At 47.6% G+C, this 21783-nt stretch overlaps 1 protein-coding gene across 7 annotated transcripts in view; it reads right to left on the bottom strand.

The window, feature by feature from the left end:
• VPS53 (VPS53 subunit of GARP complex) overlaps positions 1-21783 on the bottom strand; it is a 174900-nt gene that overhangs the window by 10848 nt on the left and 142269 nt on the right. For 6 of the 7 annotated variants that reach the window (XM_077969703.1, XM_077969702.1, XM_077969701.1 and 3 more), the window contains 2 exons: positions 11034-11182; positions 5885-5954 (listed from right to left, as the gene is read on the bottom strand). In XM_077969703.1, coding sequence (XP_077825829.1) covers positions 5885-5954; positions 11034-11182 — 219 coding nt within the window. Of the gene's footprint in view, positions 1-5749; positions 5955-11033; positions 11183-21783 lie in introns of those variants that run through there. The other variant, XM_077969707.1, reaches the window with a different exon arrangement.

Below are 21783 nucleotides of genomic sequence, written 5' to 3' on the forward strand. Positions count from 1 at the left end.
GCCTAGGAGCTTTCCAACGTGGCCATGCTCACTTCCATTTCTACCAGCACGTAGGAAAGTTCTAGCTGCTCCACATCCTTCCCAACACTTGGTATCATCAATCTTTTTTTCTTTTTTTTTTTTTGAGATGGAGTCTTGCTCTGTTGCCTGGGCTGGAGTGCAGTGGCGTGATCTTGGCTCATTGCAAGCTCCGCCTCCCGGGTTCCTGCCATTCTCCTGCCTCAGCCTACCGAGTAGCTGGGGCTACAGGCGCCTGCCACCTCACCCGGCTAATTTTTTTGTATTTTTTTAGTAGAGATGGGGTTTCACCGTGTTAGCCAGGATGGTCTCGATCTCCTGACCTCGTGATCCGCCCGTCTCGGCCTCCCAAAGTGCTGGGATTACAGGCTTGAGCCACTGTGCCCGGCTCATCAATCTTTTAAATTATTATTGACAGGGTCTTTCTGTCACCTGGGCTGGAGTGCAGTGGTGCAATCATAGCTCACTGCAACCTCGAACTCCTTGGCTCAACTGATCCTCCTGTCTCAGCTTCCCGAGTAGCTAGGACTATAGGCATGTGCCACCACACATGGCTAATTTTTAAACTGTTTTGTAGAGATGGGGTCTTGCTGTGTTGCCCAGGCTGATCTCAAACTGCTGAGCTCAAGCAATCTTCTTGCCACAGCCTCCCAAAGTGCTGGGATTATAGGCAAAAGCCACCACACCTGGCCAAGGCCTTCAGTACTCAAAATAACCAATCCTTTCTTTTATGGTTAGTGCTTTTAATGTTTTGTTTAAGGGATCTTTGCCTAACCCAAGGTCATAAAGATATTCTCTTATATTGTAACTTCCAGAAGCTTTATTGTCTTATTTTTTAAAGCCATAATCCATCTGGAATTAATTTTCTAAAAATGGAGATATAATTCAAAAACCATAAAATGTACCTTTTGGAAGTGTACAATTCAGTGGTTTTTAAGGTCTATTCACGAGGTTGTGCAGTTGTCAGCGTGATCTGGTTTCAGAACACGTTATCACCCCAGAAAGAAACGCTTACCCGTTAGCAGCCATTCCCATTTCCCCCTCCCTCAGCCTTTGCCAACCATTCATCTACTTTCTGTTTCACGGATGTGCCTGTTCTGGACATTCCATAAAAGCAGACTCACACAATAGGTGGCTTTTCCTTTCTGGCTTCTTTCACTTAACATGGTTTCAAGGCTCTTCATGCTGTAGCATGAATGGGTACTTTATTCCTTTTAATGGCTGAGTAATATCCCCTTGCATGGATAGACCACATTTTGTTTATCATCAGCTGACGGACATTTGAGTTATTTCTACTTTTTGGCTATTATAAATGGTGCTGCTATGAATATTTGTGTACAAGTTTTTGTGTGAACACATTTTTTTTTTGAGATGGAGTCTCCCTCTGTCGCCCAGGCTGGAGTGCAGTGGCCGGATCTCAGCTCTCTGCAAGCTCCGCCTCCTGGGTTTACGCCATTCTCCTGCCTCAGCCTCCCAAGTAGCTGGGACTACAGGCGCCCGCCACCTCGCCCGGCTAGTTTTTTGTATTTTTTAGTAGAGACGGGGTTTCACCGTGTTAGCCAGGATGGTCTCGATCTCCTGACCTCGTGATCCGCCCGTCTCGGCCTCCCAAAGTGCTGGGATTGCAGGCTTGAGCCACCGCGCCCGGCCGAACACATTTTTTTCAATTCTTTTTTTTTGAGACAGTCTCACTCTGTCACCCAGCCTGGAGGTACAGTGGCACAATCTCGGCTCACTGCAACCTCACTGAACCTCCCGGGTTCAAGCTATTCTCCTGCCTCAGCCTCCCGAGTAGCTGGGTTTACAAGCGCATGCCACCGTGTCTGGCTGATTTTTGTATTTTTAGTAGAGATGGGGTTTCACCATGTTGGCCAGGTTGGTTTCGAACTCCTGACCTCAGTTGATCTGCCTGCCTTGGCCTCCCAAAGTGCTGGGATTACAGGTGTGAGCCACCATACCCTGCCTTTTTCAATTCGTTTGGGTATATATCTAGGAGTATAATTGCTGGGCCCTGTGGTAACTCTATGTAAATGCCAAACTGTTTTCCAAAATGGCCGTACCGTTTTGCATTCCCACCAGCAATGTGTGAATGTTCTAATTTCCCCATATCCTCTTTGGATTGATTTTTTATATATGGTATGTGGCAAAGGTCAAGATTAATTTTTTTCCAATATGGATATCCAATTACCCAGCACTATTTCCTGAACAGACTCTCTTTCCTAAACTGAATGATGCCACTTTGGTCATAAATCAAGTGTCTACGTATGTGTGGGTCTATTCCGCAGCTCAGATCTGTTCTGTTGGCCTATTTGTCCCTGGGGCCAGTGCCACACTGCTCTAATTACAATACTATTACAATAAGTCTTGATACCCTGAGCTTTAACTCCTCCAATTCTGTTCTAAGATTATTTTAGCTGTTGTCTTCTGTATTTTCATCTAACTTTTAAAATCATCATATCAATTCATACACACACACATACCCCTGCTGGGATTCTACTGTATCTATAGATAAACTGATACAGTAATTAGGATTGAATTCTATCTACAGATTAATTTTGGAATAATTTACCGCTTCTTAAATTGTTATTTATTTTTTATTGGGCAGCCTCCTCAGCCACAGCAGGCTCAGACAGACTCCACATTTCTTTCTTTTCGAGTCTTTCTTATCAATGATCCTGTCATTTTAAAGGTCTTTGTGGATTCTGTGCCTCAATATTGTACAGTTTTCTGTGTAGAAGACTTGTATATTTTTGATAGATTTACTCCTAGGTATTTAACGTTTCCTGATGTTATTATAAATGGTTTCATTTAAGGCTGGGAGCTGTGGCTCATGCCTGTAATCACAGCACTTTGGGAGGCTGAGGAGGGTGGAGTTTGAGACCAGCCTGGGCGACACAGGGAGGCAGACCCTGTATCTACCAAAAAAAAAAAAGCCAGGTGTGGTAGCACATTTCCTGTAGTCCCCGCTACTTGAGAAGTGGAGGCAGGAGGACGGTTTGAGTCCAGGAGTTGAGACTGCAGTGAGTTATGATTGTGCCACTGTACTCACTCCAGCCTGCGCAACAGAACAAAAAAAGAAAAAAGTATTTCACTAAAAAATGTTCATTTTTACATTGTTTGCTGCTGGTATACAGAAATGTATTTTAAAACACTTTCCTTACAGCCAGCAACCTTGCTAAGTTTATATTCTTTTTTTTTTTTGAGATGGAGTCTCTGTCACCCAGGCTGGAGTGCAGTGGCGCAATTTCAGCTCATTGCAACCACCCAGGTTCAAGCAATTCTCCTGCCTCAGCCTCTCAAGTAGCTGGGATTACGGGCACGCGACATCTCACCCGGCTAATTTTTGTATTTTTAGTAGAGACGGGGTTTCACTGTGTTGGTCAGGCTGGTCTTGAACTCCTGAACTCGTGATCCGCCTGCCTTGGCCTCCCAAAGCGTTGGGATTAAGGGTGTGAGCCACTGTGCCCAGCCTGCTAAATGTATATTCTAACAGTTTATCTGTAGATCCTTTTAGATTTATCACTCATCATCACATATTCCATGAAAAATGGCAGCTTAGTTTCCTCCTTTCTAATCTGTATATATTTTGTTTCTTTTAAAAATACTTTATTTTGTGCCTGGTTGTCCCAGCCAGGACTTCCGACAACACGGGACAGAAATGGTGACGGCTGGCATTCTTGTCTTATCCTTAATCTCAAGGGAGCGAAAAGCTTTCGTAGGTGAGCACAGCCATAAGACTAACTAATGACCCTGCAAATCAGGGATGAGCCCGCAAATCAGGATGCTCTGAAGATCACAAACTAGCAAGAAGCATGATCCACATCGGTGTGGGTCAGTTCCACATGCCCTTGCAACCGCTCGAGGACTCTGGGGCCCAAAGATAAGTAACTCACTTCATACAGTACTCAGAGAACAGAGAGCAGAAAAATGTCTCCTGTCCCAGTTTCAGCATAAGTATTAGAGCAAAACCTCCACTCAGGACCTGGCATCCTTGTGGCAAGGCAGACACAGCTGAGGTGGGGCTAAGTCTTAGCTTCCAACGCCACAGCTTTTGTTCACGTTTGGATGGCAGCCGCTCCACGACCGGAGGCAGCGTCTGTCTCAGTCTGGGAACACGGCTGAGCTGACTTGATTCTGATGGTCCTGCTGCCTGAGTCAACACGCCTACAGCTACATGGCTGCTTGCATTTCAAGACCCAGACATCAGGGCAAATACAGGCCCAGCTAAACCTCAACTCAGGTGAGAAGCCTTCAGGGGCCACGTTGCCCTGTAGTTCCCACCCACGCCCTCCCCAATCCGGGCCTGTCAAGACCCACACTCCCTACCGCCCATCAGCACTGGCCCGGGGTCTGAGGAAGTAAAACTCCAGTTCCAGCAGATGGTTTTCTCATCCACACCTCAAAACGGAAGTAAACAGAGGATGTTGATTGTGGGTTTGTTAAAAAAATAACAATGGATGTAACCACTGGATGAACTGGCATTTTTCTGAAGATATTGCCTTGGGTCTGAGCTTACTATAATTAATAAAATACTTTTTTTTTTGCAGGGGAGATGGCGTCTTACTCTGTTGTCCAGGCTTCAGTGTAGTGGCACGATCACAGCTCACTTCAGCCTGGGTTCAAAGAATCCTCCCACTTCAGCCTCCTGAGCAGCTGGGACTGTAGGTGTGGACCATTGTGCCTAGCTAATATTTTGGTTTTTTGAGGGATGGGGTTGCACTATGTTGCCCGGGCTGGTCTTGAACTCCTGGCCTCAAGTGATCCTCCCATCTCAGCCTCCTGTCACAGGGATTCATTCTTTTTTTTTTTTTTTTTTTTTTTGAGATGGAATCTCTCTCTGTTGCCCAGGCTGGAGTGCAGTGGTGCGATCTTGGCTCACTGCAAGCTCCACCTCCACCTTCAAGTGATTCTCCTGTCTCAGCCTCCCGAATAGCTGGGATTACAGGCATGCATCACCACACCTGGCAAATTTTTTTTTTTTTGAGATGGAGTTTTGCTCTTGTTGCCCAGGCTGGAGTGCAGTGGTGCGATCTCGGCTCACTGCAACCTCCACCTCCCGGGTTGAAGCAATTCTCCTGCCTCAGCCTCCCGAGTAGATGAGATTACAGGCACCCACCACTACGCCTGGCTAATTTTTTGCATTATTAGTAGAGACAGGGTTCACCATGTTGGCCAGGCTGGTCTGAAACTCCTGACCTCAGATGATCTGCCCACCTCGGCCTCCCAAAGTGTTGGGATTACAGGCGTGAGCCACCATGCCCGGCCGGTATCCCAAGTTTCTCGTTAGTTTTTTTTTTTTTTTTTTTTGAGATGGAGTCTCACTTTGTCACCCAGGCCGTAGTGCAGTGGTGTGATATCGGCTCACTGCAACCTCCGCCTCCCAGGTTCAAGTGATTCTCCTGCCTCAGCCTCCCGAGTAGCTGAGATTACAGGCGCCTGCCACCATGCCCAGCTAATTTTTGTATTTTTAGTAGAGATGGAGTTTCACCATGTTGGCCAGGTTTGTCTCAAACTCCTGACCCCAGGTGATCCGCCCGCCCAGGCCTCCTGAAGTGCTGGGGTTACAGCATGAGCCGCCATGCCCAGCTACCTCTTCTTACTGGAGTGTGAGCACTAGGAGCAGGGCCCTTTCTGTGGTGCTTGCTGTGTTATACCCTGCACCCAGAACTTGGTAGGCATTCAAACAAAATTTTAAAAAATAAATGGAAGAATGAATTAAGAAACCTTCCGGGTAAGTCATCATACTGTCCTCAAACAGGGGACATCATCAATTTTATTCCTGCCAAGTAGATCTGGACCATAAGAACATGTGCTTGATCTACAACAAAAGCTGCCAGGCAAACGCCTGGTACTAAGTCCATCTCACCTGTTCTGCTCCCACCATGCTGATTGGCTTGCACTTGAAGAGGTGGGTGATGAATTTGGGAATGAAGGAGCTGTGGATAAAAAAGAAGTGACAAATTAGGCTTACTCTTTCTTGAGGAAAGAAATGCAAAAACTTTTTTTAAGGTTCCACGTATCTCCATGAAAAAACCTTTTTTAATGAAGAATCGAAGTGGACGCCACTGTCGCCCACCAGCACCTATTACCTTATTTTTCTTCTGAGCGAAGCCCTGGTTTTTGGGTTTGTTTAGTTACATGAGGCCCCGGCAGGCCCGGGAAAACCGGATCCATCTTAGACCCCCAGTGAACTCTAACTATTCTCAGCTGGTCAGAGCACGGCATTCCTTTGGTGACTATTGTGTGTCCTGAGAGGGGATACGATCGAAGCTGGCCCAATCAGACTGGATGAAAAGACTACAGGCACTGCACCTGGCTAATTTTTAATTCTTTTGTAGAGGCAGGATTTTGTGACGTTGCCCAGGCTGGGCTCAAACTCCTGGCTTCAAGTAGTCCTCCTCCCTTGGGCTCCAGAAGTGCTGGGATGACAGGCATGAGTCACTGAGCCTGGCCAGGCTTCCTTGATTCTTCATTCTCCGTCTCCAGCCTCATCCTGCTAAGCCCTGGCTTCCCTAGGCTTCAACCCAACCGAGCTGCTTGCAGATCCCAGGATTCTGGGGGCTATTTAATGCCTACACTGCTCCCTCCCTTTCCTAGAAGGGGCTTGTGGGTCAGTACACACGCACCTCTCAGATCCTGTTCAACGGCGTCTCTAGAAAGCCTTTCTTTCACTGCCTTCGCCGTACTCTCCATGGAGTCCGCAGGCCTCCACCCTCACATCTAACCTACTTCATTATGCTCATTTGCTTACGGGTCCATTTTGCTTCACCTGACTGTTAAGGCACATGAAGATGGGGGCCATGTTTATTAGGCCAAAGCATTTAACGCTGGGTCTGAGACATAGGAGACGCTCAAGTGAACGCACACTGAATAAATCATACTTTTTTTTTTTTTTGGAGACAGAGTCTCGCTCTGTCACCCAGGCTGGAGTGCGGTGGTGCAATCTTGGCTCACTGCAAGCTCCGCCTCCTGGGTTCAAGCCGTTCTCGTGCCTCAGCCTCCTGAGTCGCTGGGATTACAGGCACCCACCACACCCGGCTAATTTTTGTATTTTTAGTAGAGAAGGGGTTTCACCATGTTGGCCAGGCTGGTCTCGAACTCCTGGCCTCAAGTGATCCACTTGCCTCGGCCCCGCAAAGCGCTGGGACGACAGGCGTGAGCCGCCGCGCCCGGCCGCCTACCACGCTCTGAATGTCAGCTTGGTATCAGCACTTTACCGGGAAGTTACAATGTGATTTCTCATTTTACCCTCCCAACCACTATTGTGAGATTTGTCTCATCATCTCCTCGATGAATGGAGGAGGATCAGCTCCGTGGATGAGGGAAGCTGCTTGTGGTTCAACTGCAGTTTCCACCAGGCTATGGATTCTGATGTCTCAGTAGGAACAGCTGCTATTGCTTAGACAGCAAACAGAGGTAAAAGGAAACATCTATGGTTTTGCATGGGTGGGGTAGAAAGCAAGCTAAGGGAGAGGAAACTGGAGTCCGGAGATCGGATCTGGAGGTGACTTGTGATCAGGAAGGAGAATAAACAAGGGGCTATTTGGAAGGAATTCCTCAGTGCTGGAAACCAGAGCCAGACAAGTAACGTGAGACTGAACTCATGACCAATGGCAACTGTGCACACAATGGTTTGTAACCTAAATTGCTTCACATTAGAACATGCTCTGGGCTGGGTACAGCAGCTCATGCCTATAATCCCAGCACTCTGAGAGGCTGAGGCAGGCGGACTGCTTGAGCCCAGGAGTTTGAGACCAGCCTGGGCAACATGGCAGAATCTCATCTCTACAAAAAATAGAAAAATTAGCTAGGCAGGGTAGCAAGCACCTGTAATCCCAGCTATTCAGGAGGCTGATGTGGGAGAATCACCTAAGCCCAGGAGATGGGGGCTGCAGTGAGCTGTGATCGCACCACTGCACTCCAGCCTGGGTAACAGAGTGAGACCCTGTATCGAAAAGAAAAAAAAAAGCTTTGGCTGTGCCCCTGAACCGGCTGTCTGTGCTGCTCTACAGGTGGGGTGGGGGGAATACGAGGACCTGACACGCGTCCTGTGGGAAGAAGACCAAGCAGTGTGCTGGGTAACTGCCAATGGCTTCTCTGGGCCATCACGGCGGTGGTGGCTGCTGCCCTTGGCCAGGGAAGGGTCTCCTCACAAGCCCACCTCTGTTAAGTGGGATTTTACCAGGATGAGAAGGCATCACGGATGAAAACAGAAAACCACTTCCTAGATCCCAGGCTGAACGATTCCAGATGTGAGGATGGGCATCCAATTCCCAGTGCACTCAACCTGGGCTTAGCAATGAAACTCAAGGGCTCTGAGAGAATGTGAGGCTGGTGCTGGGAGACGCTGGGACTGGCTAAGTCAACCGGCTCCTCTTTCACTTAACGTATAAACTCAATGATATGACTGAGATGGGAGACGCTGGGACTGGCTAAGTCAACCGACTCCTCCTTCACTTAACGTATAAACTCAATGATATGACTGAGATGGGAGATGCTGGGACTGGCTAAGTCAACCGACTCCTCCTTCACTTAACGTATCAGCTCAATGATATGACTGAGATGGGAGACGCTGGGACTGGCTAAGTCAACCGACTCCTCCTTCACTTAACGTATAAACTCAATGATATGACTGAGATGGGAGACACTGGGACTGGCTAAGTCAACGGACTCCTCCTTCACTTAACGTATAAACTCAATGATATGACTGAGATGGGAGACACTGGGACTGGCTAAGTCAACGGACTCCTCCTTCACTTAACGGAAACTCAATCAGACCCCAGAGCAGCCACCCTGGAGATTTTCAGTCACAGTAAATTTTTACAGAGACGCTGCTTCCTCCAGCAGTTATGGGGAGTGTCACAATGTGATTTATCAGCAGCGCTTCTTACACGCTAATGGGCACCCAGGGAGTGAGGGAATTCCACCTCCTGGTCCGTCTGCCATCTGCAAACAGTAATGCCTCCCTGGAGTGTCCACTCTATACTTTCTTGACAAACTAGAAAGTAAAGCTGACACCACAAGCCGCTCCGTAACTGTCAGTCCTGAGGGGTTCATTTGTGAGGCACAGGGAAACCAGGGGAGCTCTGGGGAAGACAGAAACTTGGAGTCCTGAATCGCTAGCTGGGGCCTGGATGGGAACAACCCAGATACAGCAGCTTGGCCTGGGCTGACCCTCCTGAAGCCCGTCCCTGAGAAGTCTGCCAAAACGCTTGCTTGGTAACTGGTCAGAGGAGACACTGACCCTCAACCCCGCCTGGTAGCACGGGAAAGGGTGCTAAGCCAGATGGTGATCGGCAAAGGACCAAACTATTTCCTCGCTTCAAAACTCAGGGCAGAAATGGCCACACCCGAGGACACAGCAGGAAGACGCCGGCTCAGGGTGCACTCACCTGCCTTGGCCATGGAGCTCCCTGACTTGGGCATCCCAATTTCTAGTGCCTTCCTCGGAACAAGAGTGCGTCCAAGTATTAATAGATAAATTCTAGCAGCCATGGTAAAAATTACCAGGGGGAGGGAGGGGGAAGAAGGCTCAAAAGAAACAGAACTGATGGCTCCTACCCTTAAGAGGCATTTATAAGCCACTCAGAGAAACAGAATGCATGCAGGGAATCCCTGAAAAAGGATTTTAATCATCCAATCCTGGGCAAGGGGTGCGTATGCCTGCACAGTTCAAAACAACGTAGGCCCCATTCATTTTTGTTTGCCTTGACGTGGCTGGGGACTGTACTGCTGTTACTGTTGCCTATGACTTTAAGTAGTAGATTTAGTTTTACTAGTAAGCTTCTTCTGTGTACAAATTAGAATTAGTACTGCAGGCACCAGAACAAACCCCAGCTGGATGGTGCGGACACCCAAACTGTGAGGGTGCTGGTGGGAAGTATGGTATTAAAATTAGTACTGCAGACCGGGCGCGGTGGCTCAAGCCTGTGATCCCAGCACTTTGGGAGGCCGAGGCGGGTGGATCACGAGGTCAGGAGATGGAGACCATCCTGGCTAACACGGTGAAACCCCGTCTCTACTAAAAATACAGAAAACTAGCCGGGTGCAGTGGCGGCACCTGTAGTCCCAGCTACTCGGGAGGCAGAGGCAGGAGAATGGCGTGAACCTGGGAGGCGGAGCTTGCAGTGAGCCGAGATCCGGCCACTGCACTCCAGCCTGGGCGACAGAGCGAGACTCTGTCTCAAAAAAAAAAAAAAAAAAATTAGTACTGCTGGCACCAGAACAAACCCCAGCTGGATAGTGGGGACACCCAAACTGTGAGGATGCTGGTGGGAAGTATGGTATTAAAACTAGTACTGCAGGCACCAGAACGAACCCCAGCTGGATGGTGCGGACACTCGAACTGTGAGGGTGCTGGTGGGAAGTAAGGTATTAAAAACAACCTAGTTGAGTGTGACACTGAAATGGCGGCCACACGTCACTGTCCATTTTTTTTTTTTTTTTTTTTTTTTTGAGACGGAGTCTCGCTCTGTCGCCGGGCTGGAGCGCAGTGGCCGGATCTCAGCTCACTGCAAGCTCCGCCTCCCGGGTTCACGCCATTCTGCTGCCTCAGCCTCCCGAGTAGCTGGGACTACAGGCGCCGCCACCACGCCCGGCTAATTTTTTGTATTTTTTTTTAGTAGAGATGGGGTTTCACCGTGTTAGCCAGGATGGTCTCGATCTCCTGACCTCGTGATCCGCCCGTCTCGGCCTCCCAAAGTGCTGGGATTACAGGCGTGAGCCACCGCGCCCGGCCGTCACTGTCCATTTGTCCAGACCCAGGGAAGGTCCAGCACGACGTCACAGAGTCCGGGTGACAACGCTGGGTCGAAGCAGGTTCATCTACTGTAAGGAATGTGCCACTTTGTGTGGGGTGTCGGTGATGGGAAGACCGTGCATGTGTGGGGGTCACGTACACGGGAAAGCTCTGAACTTTCTGCTCCGTTTGGCTGTGAACCTAAAACTGTTGTAAAACATAAAGTCTATTAAAAAAAAAAAAAAAGAGCCCAGAGATGAGAGTGCCCAGGACTCACTTTGCAAATTTAATGCAGAACTGAGTGAAGTACTTGCGTGTGGAGGCCAGGTTGTCACGGATGATGGGGACGTTTTGCTTGATGTGCAGGATGACAGAGGTGACGTAGGGGCTCTGGTCCCCAACGTGCTCCACGTTCTGCCACTGCATCTGCAAGGGAGAAAGGACGAGGTGCTGAATCCCTCGCAGGAGAACAGTGTCGCCTGTTGCTGGGGAAGGGAGGGGCTGGAGTGGAAATCAGGTCACAGCTTTGGTATCCCAGGAATCAGGTGCTTTTGTCCTGGGGAATTTCTTAGTTGTTCGTAGGGAATGACACTCAGGACAAAAACAAGTGTGTCCAGTGGACCCGACAGTGAGGTTGACCCAGGCCCTTTTCTTTTCCTGCCTTGTCCCCGTCATGCCTGAAACAGCCTTCCCTTCCCAGCTAAGCTACCCACACGTAAAGGATCCTGTTCTCCTGCCGAGTGCCCCACAGCAGGGGACCGCAGCAGGACAGGGAGGAACACCCCCTCCCAAGCTGACCGGCAGCTGGGAGATGAGAGCGGTGGCTGGGCTAAATGACACGAAACCTGGAGGGGCATTCACAGACCCCTTTCTCTCCAGTCAACTGGGAGCAGTTTGGGATTCTTTAACACAGAAAACTAGAAATGATGTGACGTGTGGGGACGAAGTTACTGGGAAGAGGTGCAGATGAGATAAGATCGTGAAACTGAGTGGCAGGTACATGAGGCTGACCATATTGTTTCCTCTACTTTTGAATATATTCCAAAATTTCCATAATAAAACACTTGAAGAGGTATGCGTGTAGAATCTTACACTCCTAAAACCTTTGGGATCATGTCAGGATTTCAACAAGGGGAAGGGAAAGAGAATCTCTGGCAAACACTCGGGTGGACCAGAGGGTAAGACGGAGACATGGGGGACAGGGCGGGAGTCAGGCGAAGGGGGGAGAACATTGCTGAGAGCACCAAGGTGGTCCCTGAACAGGCTGTGAACAAAAGTGACAGACCTGCTTCAACCTGAGCCCTAATGACAGGCTCTGGAAAACACCTACAGCAAACTGGCTGGATGCCTGGACTACGTGGCACTTGGCAGCACTGAGACCTGGGAACAGAAGGAGGCAGTGCTGCAGTGTGCCATCCCCGAGGCGGTGTGCAGGGGACGGGCGCAGCACCAGCTCCCAGTCTGCCCCAGGCTGGCAGGGAAGGGCACGTTAACCCCGAAGAGTGGGAATGGTCTGGGGGGTTCTGCTGAGTCAGCCTCTCACAGTGGAGCTGGACAGGCTGTTAAAGAGATCCTAAGCCAAACACAAACCATATAATATGTTCGTAGAAGGAGGTCAGTAGTTCTGAGGCCCCAGTGTCTCTGGCAAGAAAACACTATTTTTATAGAGCTCCTGGGGAAAGGAAAAATTCAATACTGAGAGAGCTTGTTTAAAAGAATCACATCGCACGTGGATGAGTCCTCAGCCGTGGGAAGCTCAAATGACTCCTAATGCTTTTTCAAATCAGTGGATATTTGTATTCTAAAAGCTTCAGCGATGTGTACACACAGAACCACAAGAAAGCAGGAAGGGACCTCCATCCTCATTTCACAGATAAGAAAACCAAGGCCCAGAGACATGAAGAGTCTTATGCAAGGCTTCATAACCAGGCTCCACATGGGAAAAAGAACTCTAATTTATTACTGGGAAAAAACAGAAACCAACAATGAAGAAACAGTGGAAAGGTCTAATATGAACTGACTTAATACTCTAATGTTTTGGTTACGTGAAATGTTTTCCTCATTATCTTTTATCTTACGCAAGAGGCTTCTTTTTCCATTTGATTCTGAAGATTTGACCCATCCAAACAACGAGCATCCTAGGTGATTTTAAATGAGCTCACAGGGTGAGGCCAAAATTCAGGTGCTGCCAGCGTTTCCTGGGCTCTGCAGCAGGACTCGGAGCAGAATGCTCCGGGGAGACACAGCGACCTGGGAGGGTTTGACGCCCCAAAGCCCATTGACGCAACGCTCTTCCACAGAAATGACTATTACTTTCCAAGCTGGCAGCTTTGTGTATTTCAAAATCTCAAAACAGTTTATCAGCAATGATTGAAACATGACAGTCCTCCATGAAAGGAGGTGGTGACGTGCTCTGTCACCAGTTACAAAGTGACTCAAGCAAGACGGAGCAGGGGCCGGGATTTCTTCAACTTCCACGGGTTATTCCACACGCTCATCACCTAACTCCTCGATAGTCACTGGCCAGGTCGGTGCGTGTCCACATTTGGCAACATGTGGAAAGAGCTGATTTGCTTTAATACCCTGGTCAGTCACGACTCCGCCGGTCAAGTTAAAACGAGTATTAGCAAAGGCCAAATGGATTCATGATTTTAAACTTAAGTCAGCTCAGTGAACTAAGAAAGGGATTTAAAGTACTAGAAAACAATAAAAAGTGACCTTATTTTTAAAATATGTGGCACATGCCTACAGTCTCAGCTACCAGGGAGGCTGAGGCAGGAGGGTCACTGGAGCCCAGAAGGTTGAGGCTGCAGGGAGCTGCGATTCTACCGCTGCACTCCAGCCTCAGATGGCTGATGCTCGCCGTCATCCGGCTGATGCTCGCCGTCATCCACCATGGATGACTGAAGGTTTGGGTCACAACCTGAACTGCCTCAGACAGCTACATTGAGACCGAACTTCGCAGGTCACTTTGCCCGGCCCTAAACATACATCATCTCATTTACTATTCATACATGATCTCACTTCGTTCTCGCAACAACCTTGTAGATGAGGAAATTAAAAAGGCTCAAAGAGATTTGGTATCTTGCACAAAATTTCAAAGCTGGGACAACCAGGTCCATCTAAAGCCCAAACTCCACACCAAGGTGCTTGCTAGACAACTTCCCCCCAGACCCACCCCCACCCCCTACCCCACCACCTTTGCCTGCAAAAAAGAATAAAAGCACTTAACTAGGCCTTTGTTCAAGGTAAGGCCTGTTTTTCAAGGAGAAGCTAATGAAACATAGTGATCAAGCAAAGGACTCTTTCTTTATTTTTTTATTTTGAGACAGTCTCTGTTGCCCAGGCTGGAGTGCAGTGGTACAATCATAGTTCATGGCAGCCTTGACTTCCTGGGCTCCAGCAATCCTCCCAGCTCTGCCTCCCAAGTAGCTGGGACCACAGGTGTACACTACCATGCCCAGCTAATTACAAAAAACTTTTTTTTTTTTTTTTTTTTTTTTTTACTTTTTGTAGAGACGGGGGTCTCACCGTGTTGCCCAGATGGTCTTGAACTTCCTGGTTCAAGCAATCCTCCTGCCTCAGCCTCCCAAAGTTGGGATTACAGGCGTGAACTACCACGCCCGGCCCAAAGAACTCTTTCAAAAAAGGAAACAAACAGTGCCTTGCGTTGGAAGAACAAACATCATGAAAAGCCATCAGTAGAAATAAGACCTCAACTTTTCCAGGTAAACTTTTCACTGGACATTTATAAGTTACCCCTCTACACTTAAAATTGTTTCTTGTTGTGCTTTTTGTTTAGGAGGCTTGGGTAGAGTTGAAAACAGATGGCGTTCAACTGGTACTATCTAAACAAGACAGTTTGAAGACATAAGAATGATGAGCACCTCCGGGACCCAGTCTAACCACCACAGGAAGAGACTGCGGGGCCCGGCGTGTCCCCAGAGCCCGGCTTCCGCTGCCTGGGCAGGAAGTGTGTGCTCTGTGTGACACTCCACGGCGGGGCTGGGGGGCCAGCACTCTTGCTAGAGAGAGCCTACTGTAGCAGGAACTTGGATCAGAGAACAGCGCTCCACAACTAGGTTCAGTGGATCTCGTTTTTTCCTATTGCCATACGAAGCTTGGAAAGAGGTTTCTTGAAAATCTGAATACTTAAATTCCTACTTCTTCACCGGATTAGAGAGACACAGAGCATAGACTCAGCCAGCTGGGCTCTGGGAGCATTTCAGGCAACTGAAGTCTCATATTATAACTGAGGCTGCCGGGATGCTGGCCTCAAGCAGTGGACTTTACTCAGGCACGCACCTACACGCTCACTCTCACTCTGACGCCTGGTGGGGCTCCTTTCACTCCCGCTCAGATATATTCATAGGTACCTTTGGCAAGCGCAGCACGGCACCGAGCATTGGGTGGGGACCAAGGAGGTGAAGGAACCTTTATCAAGCACCTACCACACACCAGGCACTGAAGGAACCTTTATCAAGCACCTACCACGCACCGGGCACTGAAGGAACGTTTATCAAGCACCTACTACGCACCGGGCGCTGAGGGAACGTTTATCAAGCACCTACTACGCACCCAGCACTGAAGGTACGTTTATCAAGCACCTACTACGCACTGGGTGCTTAAGGAACGTTTATCAAGCACCTACTATGCACCCGGTGCTGAAGGAATGTTAATAAAACACCTACTACACACCCGGCGCTGAAGGAACGTTTATCAAGCACCTACTATGCACTGGGTGCTGAAGGAACGTTAATCAAGCACCTACTATGCACCCGGCATTGAAGGAACGTTAATCAAGCACCTACTATGCACCCGGCATTGAAGGAACGTTAATCAAGCACCTACTACGCACTCAGCACTGAAGGAACGTTTATCAAGCACCTACTATGCACTGGGTGTTTAAGGAACGTTTATCAAGCACCTACCACACACTGGGCACTGAAGGAACGTTAATCAAGCACCTACTACCCACCGGGCACTGAAGCAATGTTTATCAAGCACCTACTATGCACCGGGCGCTGAAGGAACGTTAATCAAGCACCTACTATGCACCCGGCACTGAAGGAACGTTAATCAAGCACCTACCACGCACCGGGCACTGAAGGAACGTTTATCAAGCACCTACCACACACTGGGCACTGAAGGAACGTTTATCAAGCACCAACTACCCACCGGGTGCTGAAGGAATGTTTATCAAGCACCTACCACACACCGGGCACTGAAGGAACGTTAATCAAGCATCTACTATGTACCAGGCGCTGTGCCTGACATTTCCACATGAACTTGCTGCCTGATGAATGAATGATGTAGTGAAGAGGTATTATTACTCCTCTTTGTGAGTAATAATAAATGAGGATGAGACAGGCTTGAGGACAGCGAGTGACCTGCCTACGGAAGCACAACTGCTAAGTTAGCAGGAAAGGTCATTAAGATGGTACTCAACATGCTGAAATTGAGTCAGCAGTCTGAGTACTGACACTATGCAACCTTCTAAAGGGGTGACCCGGACAAGTCACCTAATTTCTCTGAGCCTCAGTTTTCTCATCTATAAAACTGGGATGATGGTAACATCTATAATCTATTATTGAAAGATAATGCATGGAATGCTCTTAACACTGTGTCTCACAACACGTATTAATTCCACAGTAAATTTTAGCTACTCTTAAAATAAGAATAAATACTTGCAATCTCACTAAAAATCACTAAATTTAGATAACTGATAATTATCAATTCAGAAATGTTCCAATTAATTGAAATTATGGGTATTTAAATTTTATTCTTTTTTTCAAAAAAATCTGGCCGGGCGTGACGGCAACATGCCTGTAATCCCAACAGTTTGAGAGGCCAAGGCGGGCAGATCATTTGAGGCCAGGAATTCGAGACCAGCCTGGCCAACACCATGAAACCCCGTCTCTACCAGAAATACAAAAATTAGCCGCGTGTGGTGGCAGGTGCCTGTAATCCCAGCTACTCGGGAGGCTGAGGCAGGAGAATTGCTTGAACCCAGGAGGGAGAGGTTGCCATGAGCACAAATCACGCCACTGCACTCCAGCCTGGGGGACAGAGCAAGACTGTCAAGCAAACAAACAAAAAAACAAAAAAACTGCATTTTTCTAAAATGGAAGTGATTTAGTTTTATCATAATGGGAAAAATCTTTTTTATGAAAAAGAAAGTTGTATCTTGATTCTAGGTAGAACTTGAGGGTTTCTTAGCCGTGGCTTTCTACGGTCTTCTGAAACAGATGTGCATTGTAATGACTGAGGAAAATGGAAATGAGAACAGACTTGTCATGATTCTACGTAGCAGTGAACTTGAGGGTTTCTTAGCCTGGCTCTCCCTGGGTCTTCTGAAACAGATGTGCATTGTAATGACTGAGGAAAATGAGAACAGACTTGAGAACTCTTCTAACTGTTTCAAAATGTCTTTGGGGGATCGTAATGCAGCCTCCTAAATGGATACATGTTCACAATCCTGAAACCTAATATAAATTATGTGCCAGACTGTAAGAAAATTTAATTTATTCAGTTTCTGTTTTTTCCTAAAACTACCATTAATGGGCAAAACACTAAGTGTGTTTGCTTCTGAACAGAGACTTGGATTACTTAACTGAGTGATGTGAGCAGCCCTAGGAAACGGCCTGGAGAGAGGAGGGGACCGTGGGACCAGCAGCCCCTGCTCGAAGCCCACGGCTCTCTATCCTATGTACAGGGGCATAACCAGACGTACTCATTTCTAAGGATTTGTAGGATTTAAATCTAAAAGATAGAATCCTTTTTATTTCCACCAAAACACTCCAAATAACTACTTTTTCCAGAATCAGGAGAACTAGTTTGTTTTACTTCTAGTTTCACTGTTATAAGCTATATGGCTTTGGGCATAATGGGAAGGGAAGAGAGGGGAGGGGAGGGGAGGGGAGGGGAGGGGAGGGGAGGAGGGGGGTAAGGAGGGAGGGAGGGGAGGGGAAGGGATGGAGGGAGGGGAGGGGAGGGGAGGGGGGAAAGGAGGGAGGGAGGGAAGGGGGATAAGGGGGGAGGGAGTGGAGGGAGGAAGGAAAGAAGATACCAGAAGGAAAGTTCATTAGTTTTCAGGGAAAAATATTCACCACAGATTGGAATATGTGGGGCGGCTGCTCAACACATTTTCTCCTCTGTAGAAAAGTCCTGGTGTCAGACCAAGAAAAGCTGGAGATGCATGTACACCATGATGATGGTGAATGCTTGAAGAACTCATACTCATATCAGCACGAACACTCATGTGGACCCACCAGGACTGGGCACACACTGACAGAAATGTATCAACTAATCGAAATTATGGTGATTTAAATTTTATTCTTTTTTTCAAAAATATCAGGCCGGGTGCAATGGCAACATGCCTGAAATCCCAGCAGTTTGGGAGGCCGAGGCTCTTCCACGTTTAGGCAGGTGACTTAAGCTGATTTTGCCTCAGTGCCACATTTGCCAAAAAGGCTTACTCTGTATATGTATGGCGTCGCACAGTCCTGCACAGAGAGACAGGGTGGTGGCGTGATCACGGCTCACTGCAACCTCTGCCTCTCGGGCTCAAGTGGCCCTCCCACTGTAGCCTCCCGAGTAGCTAAAAGATCTGGAGCAGGTGATTTAATGTCTCTGTGTTTCAGCTTCTTTATCTGTGAAAAGGGGAAATAGCATAGCCATCTTACGAACTGATTGTTAGAATGAAATTAATTGGGTTCTAATTCCTGGTAAGTGCTCAGTAGATAGTAACTTATTATCAACTCATAGAGGTTATCTAAGAAAATAAGCAATAAGGAGGCCAGGCACAGTGGCTCACGCCCTGTAAGCCCAGCATTTTGGGAGGCCGAGGTGGGAAGATCACTAGAGCTCAGGAGTTTGAGACTGGCCTGGGCGACACAGCAAGACCTCATCTTTACTAAAAATCAAGAAAATTAGTCCTTCATTCTGACATCTCTTCAGTCGGCTCCAGGATGCCACCCGCTGAAGCCAGAAGCCCTTCTGCTATTAGGTGCCATCAAGGAGCATCGCTCCATCCTCAACAGCACTAGCTACGGACCTGAAGGTTTCCAGGATTCCGTGACCCCACCGTCTCCCACAAAGATGTCCAAGTTTCCCACTCCACATCTACCAGCTCCACCTGGCTACGTCTGTGCAGCAGAGTTCTATCTGTGTCTCACTTGTTTACCAATCTTTGGTCAAAAGGGTGTTTGTGGTCCTTTGGTTCTTTCTCTTCTGTCTCCTACCCCACCCCCTCTTTACCTTCAAAGTCATTCAGGGGGTACCACAGTTACACAAGTACTGTGCTATGCCACAGGTTTCCAAAATGAGTAAGACACAGCCCTCAAGTTGCTCAAAGTTTAATAGGGAAGACAAAGACATAAAAATGATCATATAACAAAGCAGAAAGGTAGTCTAGGTACTGCGGTGTCTTGAAGGAGAAAGAGGAAAGCTCTGGCTGAGGCAAGAAATGCTGACATTGTAAGGGACCTAAAAGAGCCAAAACAGTGTTGACAAAGAACAAAGTTGGAAGACTCATACTTCTTGATTTCAAAGATTACTACAAAGCTATTATAGCCAAACAGTGTGGTACTGGCCTGAGGATGGACATACAGATGCTGAGGACAGACATACAGATGGATGGAATAGAACTGAGACCCCAGAAATAATTCCACACATCTATGGTTAACTGATTTTTTACAAGGGTGTCAAGACCATCCAACGTGAAAAGAATAGTCTTTTCAACAAATGGTGCTGGGAAAGCTGAGTATCTTTCAGCAAAAGAATGCTGCTGAATCTTTGCCTCACACCATATACAAAAATTAACTCAAAATGGATTGAAGACCTACATTTTTTTCCTTTTGTTTTCTTTTTTCTTTTTTGTGAAGACCCAAATTTAAGAACTAAAACTAAAATTCTTAGAAGAAACCACAGAGTAAATCTTTATGATTTTGGATCAGGCAATGGTATCTTAGATGTCTCACACACACACACACACACACACACACACACACACACACACACGACATACAGACTTCAGAAAATCAAAGCCATTATCAAGAAAGTGAAAAGACAACCCAGCCACAGAATGCGCGAGAATATTTACAAATTTCATATCTGATAAAGAGTCTAGTATCCAGATATAAAAATAACTTTTACAATTCAACAACAGAAAGACAACCCAATTTTAAAATAGGCAAAACATTTCATTGTCATTTGTCCAAAGAGAACATACAAATCACCAGTAGCACCTGAGAAGGTGACCAGCATGTTAGTCATGGGAGAAATGGAAACTGAAATCACCATGAGATACCACTTCACACCCACGAAAATGGCTATAATAAAAAAGGAAAACAAGTGTGGGGGAAGATGTGGAGAAACTGAGTCCCTTACACTTTGCTGGTGGAAATATACAATGGCACAGTCACTTCAGAAAACAGTTTGGCAGTTTCTCAAAACGTTAAACATAAATTGACCATACGGCTCTTTCGGTTCCATTCCTTAGGTACTTTTTTTTTTTTTTTTTGAGACAGTCTCCCTCTGTCGCCCAGGCTGGAGTGCAGTGGTGAGACCTTGGCTCACTGCAACCTCCGACTCCCAGGTTCAAGCCATTCTCCTGTCTCAGCCTCCCGAGTAGCTGGGGTTACAGGTGCGCGCGCTACCACACCCGGATAATTTTTGTATTTTTCGTAGAGATGGGGTTTCACCGTGTTGGCCAGGCTGCTCTTGAACTCCTGACCTCAGATGATCCGACCGTCTTGGCCTCCCAACGTGTTGGGATTACAGGCTTGAGCCACCACGCCCAGCCTTTAGGTACATATTGAAGAGAACTGCAAACATGTTCATATGAAAACCTGTACATGAATGTTCACAGCAATATTCAAAATCAGAAAGTAGAAATAACTCAAACATCCAACAGATGAATGAATAAACACAATGTGGTCTATCCACACAATGGAATGTCACTCAGCCACAAAAAGGAATGGAGTGCTGACACATGCCCCACCATGAATGTGCCCTGAAAACACGACGCTAAGTGAAGAGAGCCAGGCGCAAGACGTGCCACACGCCATGTGATTCTATGTATGCGAAATGTTGGGAGGGGCAAATCCACAGAGACAGAAAGTAGGCTAATGGTTGTCAGCAGAATGGAGAATGACTGCTGAGAGGTATGGGGTTTCTTTTGGGGGTGATGAAGATGTTCTAGAATTAGATGGTGGTGGTGGTTTCATGACACTGTGAATATACTAAAAACAACTAAATTGTACACTTTATTTAGTTGTAAGATAAGTCTCACTCTGTCGCCCAGGCTGGAGAGCAGTGGCGCGATCTGAGCTCACTGCAACCTCCACCTCCCAGGTTCAAGTGATTCTCCTACCTCAGCCTCCTGAGGAGCTGGGACTATAGGTGTGACCCATCACGTCCAGCAAGTTTTTTGTATTTTTAGTGGAGACGGGGTCTCACCATGCTGGCCAGGCTGGTCTCCAGCTCCTGACCTCAAATGATTTGCCCTTCTCAGCCTCCCAGTGCTGGGACTACAGGCGTGAGCCACTGCGCCTGGCCAAGTGTACACTTTAAAAGGGTGAATTCTATGGTATGTGAATTATACCTCAGGTTTTTAAACGGGGACAGACATTCGAACTCGATCTTAAAGGATGTGCTCCTTGGGCAGACGATAGCAGGAAGAAAATTGTGGGCAGAAAGAATAAAATGAGAAAAGGCATAGAAGCCACAAAAGAGCAATGTGCATTCAGGGAAGTAAACACAGCTACGGCTGGAGAACTGGGCACATACTCCGGAAGGAGCGGCAGAAACTGACCTGGCAGTGGAGTGAAGAGACAGATAATGAAAGCTCTATATGCCAACCACGGCGGAGGCCACGAGGCTCCTTCCACGAGAATGAGGTCTCCCAGGAAAATGACTTAACCAAGTTGCCTGGCTCAATCCATCTTGTCAAGGAAAGCTCCTTCCGTCAACTCAGAATCATCCAGCAACTACACTCCATTTTGGCAAGTCAACCGTCCTTCTGA

This window comes from Macaca mulatta, chromosome 16, assembly GCF_049350105.2.
Source record: "Macaca mulatta isolate MMU2019108-1 chromosome 16, T2T-MMU8v2.0, whole genome shotgun sequence".
NCBI classification, from domain to species: domain Eukaryota; kingdom Metazoa; phylum Chordata; class Mammalia; order Primates; family Cercopithecidae; genus Macaca; species Macaca mulatta.